At 49.8% G+C, this 4,308-nt stretch overlaps 1 protein-coding gene across 1 annotated transcript; it reads right to left on the reverse strand.

The window, feature by feature from the left end:
- Window positions 1-1,305: 1,305 nt before the first annotated feature.
- On the reverse strand, window positions 1,306-4,006 carry LOC119515299 (antileukoproteinase-like). Its single transcript, XM_037811159.1, is given in 5 exon segments — window positions 1,306-1,340; window positions 1,383-1,476; window positions 1,478-1,530; window positions 1,991-2,149; window positions 2,803-4,006. Coding segments are annotated over 5 exon segments (426 nt in total). The 5' UTR covers window positions 2,888-4,006.
- Between the last annotated feature and the right edge of the window lie 302 nt (window positions 4,007-4,308).

A 4,308-nucleotide genomic window follows, 5' to 3' on the forward strand; every position in this document is an offset into this window, starting at 1 on the left:
CTTGCTTAAAAAACACTCATTATTTAATCAAGTTCTCTATTTCCTCTAGAGTTCAAAAAGCTCAGAAAGGTGGAGAGAGGTTCCCTGCCTGCTCCTTGGTCTAGCAGCCCAGCTCTTGTTACTCCTCTCGCTCCACGGAATCAAGAACGGCACCACCCTCCTGGGTTATTGGCCATCAGCATGCCATAAACATGACTCACTGTGGCAGTATTCTTATTTGAAAATGGAAGAGATAGTGTCTTGGGAAACAGAAGACATGAAAGCGTCTAAAATCACCCCAGAAGCCAATAAGTATCTACTATTTTTTGGAGAACTTACTCTGGTCCAGTAACATTCATATTCATCACATACTCCAACACTCAAAACACTGTGAGAAAGTTCTTTTATTGCCACTTTGAAGATAAAGAAGTTGAAATTCAGAAGATAAAGCCACTTTTCCAAAAATCCCATAGCTAGTGCTTTCACATCCAAGGTGCAAATTCACATGTCCATCCCCTAAGCCTCTTCCTTCTACTCTAGATATTCCCTCATCACCTCCCATCCCACCCCTAGTGAACCATAGACGCAGGATGTGGAGACAGAAATATGCTCACATATTCAGTCACCAATAAACAGGCATTTCCTGAAAGCCTGCTGTGTGATAAGACTTTCTCCAAATGCAATATTAGTGATAGAACCAAGTCTTCACCATGGAGTGTCCCAGGGATCCACACAGGAGGAAGAAAGGGAACTCCCAGGCCACGCAGAGTAGGACTCCATAGCCTCCTCTGAATGGCAGGAATCAAGCTGTAAGGAAACGCCAAATCAGAGCTGCAGTACAGGAACCAACCACGTCATCTCTACATTCTTCCCCTAAAGGAGCCCTCTGAGATAGAGAGAACTGCAAAGTGTGGTGCAGTTGAAAGAGTCTTGGTATCAGGAGACTGAGTTCAAATCTCATCTGATATTGAGTCGCTGTCTCAGTCTTCCCGAATTGTAAAATCAGAGCATTGAGCTAGATTATCCTCAAACTCCACTGATCCTTTGGGCTTTCACCCTAGACCACATACTAGATATAAACTTAATAAATACTTAATGTACATAGTGCCTTATTCAAAGCACTTTCCCATTATTCCCATATTACAGATAAGGAAAGAGACTCAGAGTCACTTGCCCAAGGCCCTCACTTGAAGAAGCTGGAATAGAATCAAAGCCACTGGTGAACCTCTGGAAACGTGGCCCTGAGGACTGGGGAACAGAGCTCTTGAAGGACAAGAATGTCAGACAGAGGCTTTGCCGGGGGCAGGAGTCAGGCATCCCCTGTCCCTATGCCCGCTCCAGAGGGCTGAGGCTGTGAAGGGCTAGAGGGAGGAAGCTCAGTCAGCCCCTGCCCCTCTCCTTACCTTTTACAGGAGACACACAGGCTTTCCCACACATGCCCTTGCAGCACTTGAAGTCCCCCTGGCATTGGCTGTCCCTCTCACAGTAGTTGGGGGGGGTTGAGCATCATACACTGCCCGAGGACCACAGGACACTTTCCAGTCTTCTTAGCTGGAGGGAGTAGGGCCATGGGTCAGAGGCCTTGAGCCCTAGACACTACATCCCTGCTTCTTGGGTCCAGCCTCTGCCCCACACTGTGCAGTAACAATTATCTCCCAACCCACCTCCCATCACCACCACCCCATTTCTAAGGCATGCACATCTTGTGAAGGTAGGCTCTGGCTCCCCTTCTAACTTCAGGGCCTCAGTCAAAGCAGGTGACAAGATGGATGCCTGCCAATTGCCTGGCTATATGAATGACCAGATGATTGCCTGGTTGACTGGCCTCCTGATAGGCTGAAGGCCAGCTGGATGACCAGACTCTCACGTGAGGTAGTGTGATTCCATGACCAACTGACAAATGTGGCTCAGTAACTCTTGAGACCTGGAAGGACCCCGTCACTCAATCCCATTCTCCTTCTGCTCTATCTTCAGACTCACCCCTCCCCACCCAGCTCTCCCACCTCCACACCTCGGTTCATGATGGCAACAGGATCCAGGCATTTGATGCCACAAACATCACGGCAGCATTTCTTCTTCCCTAGACACTGCCAGTCAGTTTGGCACTCCGGTTTCTCATATATCAGGCACTGGGCAGGTTTTATAGAAGGGCAGACTCCAGCTTTTATGGCTTATGAAGAAAGGGACACAGGTCAGGAGGGGTCTGGGGTGCTGAGTAGCCATCATGACTTTTCACCCAGGTGGCCATCCACAAAGTGAAAAGGGAAATGCCCATCTGGTCTCCAGACAGAGACAGGCTTCATCAAATCAGACACATGTGAGGAGATGTCACAGACCCAGGAAAAAAGGCACAGGGCCCCCGAGAAAGGCTGGAAGTGAGGGAGACAGAAAAATAAGCAAAGATCAATAGAGCCAACATGGCAAAGTCTGAGAACTAGAGGCAGAGGCAAAAAAGAAGACAGAGGCCAAAGGACAGACACAGCAAGAGACAAAGGAGAACAAGAGAGAGTCAGAGGCTCATGAATGGAGAGTCACAAGCATGGGAAGAGAGTGCAGGAGATGAGGGCAGAGAGGGAGAGAGGGAGAGGAGCAGGGATAAGAACAGAGAGGACGTGGGACCTGGGCTGTCAGGATGGCTGACTCAAAGAAGCACTTCCAGGTGCTCAGAACCCCTCACCCAGAGCAGGAAGCCCAGACGGACGTGAATCCCACCCTCAGGGAGGTCCCCTGGAACTAAGAGGTGAGAGCAGAGCCTAGAGGAGAGGCCGTCCCCACACCACCAGGAGCCCCCACCTCTGACCCCGCAGGGTGACTCCAGCTCACCTTGTCCAGCACCTTCCACAGCCCACGGTGCCACGGTTCCCAGGAAAAGAAGCACCACGAGGGGGAAGAAGCCTCTGGACTTCATGGTGAGGGCAGAGGAGGCTCTGAAGGCCAGTGCTGAGCCTCCCTATTTGTACCTTCTCCAGTGGGTGTGGTCCCACCATAATTCCCTTGGCCCCTCCCAGCTGCTATTGCACAGGCAGGAAGCTCAGGAGAGCAATCAGACGCCAGCGAGACAACGGCTCTTTCCTGTCCCAAACAATACCATGAGGCCAACAGAGCAGGACCAGGGAAGAAAGAGAAGAGGCCGGCCTGCAAGATGTCAGCAGGCTGATAAGGAGCCCGTTGCAGGTGTCCAGAGCCCTGAACATCGTGGGAGGCCGGACGGGCCCATTAGACTCGCAGGCTGACAGGGGAAGAAGAGGTCGGTTGAGAAGGTGCTGCTTTGACTTGGAGCTGAAACCAGAAACTGACACTGAGCAGAGGCCTTGTGTGCTGCATCCCTAATGTTCACATTCCTGGACTATCAGGTGCTGGGGAGGTCACGGGCACACGCTCAGCAGCCACCTCCCGACTCTTGCCTATCCCTGCCTCCTCTTCTACTGTGCAATGATGTTTAGGCCTGTTTCCATTCCACACCGGGGGGAGATGCTAGGTCTACTGAAAAGGCCCAGCCAGACCTTAAATCTGGAAACCAGGAACAAGCAGCCACAGGGGTGAATAACCACTTCGCCCTCAAACAGAACAGGGTTGCTCCCCTCCGAGGTGAAGTGGGGTGTACAGAGCTGCCATCCGCTGACCCTGCCTCAAACAGTTTGGCCCCCCCAGGAAACCCGCCACGGTGGGATCTCTTCCCCTGATTTTTGGACCCTTTGTGCTGTGTAAATAATAAAGTCGTCATTTGCTGAAAGGTTCTTTGTGTCTGAACCTGTGTTCCCACAACACACCGTGTAGCTGCTCACTCTACATCCGGGATTGTGAAACTCTCTACTGGAAGGCTCAATGCAATTTCCTTCTCAAAAGTTCAGATGCTGCATCACTCAACCGATGTTTATTTCCCCAAAATATTTACTCAGTTATATTCCAGTGCTTATTCTGTGCCTGATACATAGAAGGCACTCACTAAACAGCTGTCAAATGAAAGACGCAGAAGGAAGGGTTCTGCCCTCAGCAAATCTCTTTTGAACTCACTTTTCCCAGAAATTGGACGATACTAACAAATGAGCCCCTCTCAGAGGACTGTGAGATAAAGAAAGTGAAAGAACTGCGAGGAAGAAATGGATTGTATCCTTGACCACTGAAGTGAATGGAAATGAATCTGAAATAAAGGGATAAAGCACTTTATATCTGTCACTGTAATCAATGTTTAGTTATACTGTGTAATTGAAGGTGTTAGAGGAATGCTTCTTATCCCAAAATCCCCTACAGATCTCATGTGATAAAAATTATGGCTGCCATTTATTAAACCCATTCTGTGGGCTACACAGTCTGCATAGATTGCTTCTG

This window comes from Choloepus didactylus, chromosome 19, assembly GCF_015220235.1.
Source record: "Choloepus didactylus isolate mChoDid1 chromosome 19, mChoDid1.pri, whole genome shotgun sequence".
Lineage (NCBI taxonomy): Eukaryota > Metazoa > Chordata > Mammalia > Pilosa > Megalonychidae > Choloepus > Choloepus didactylus.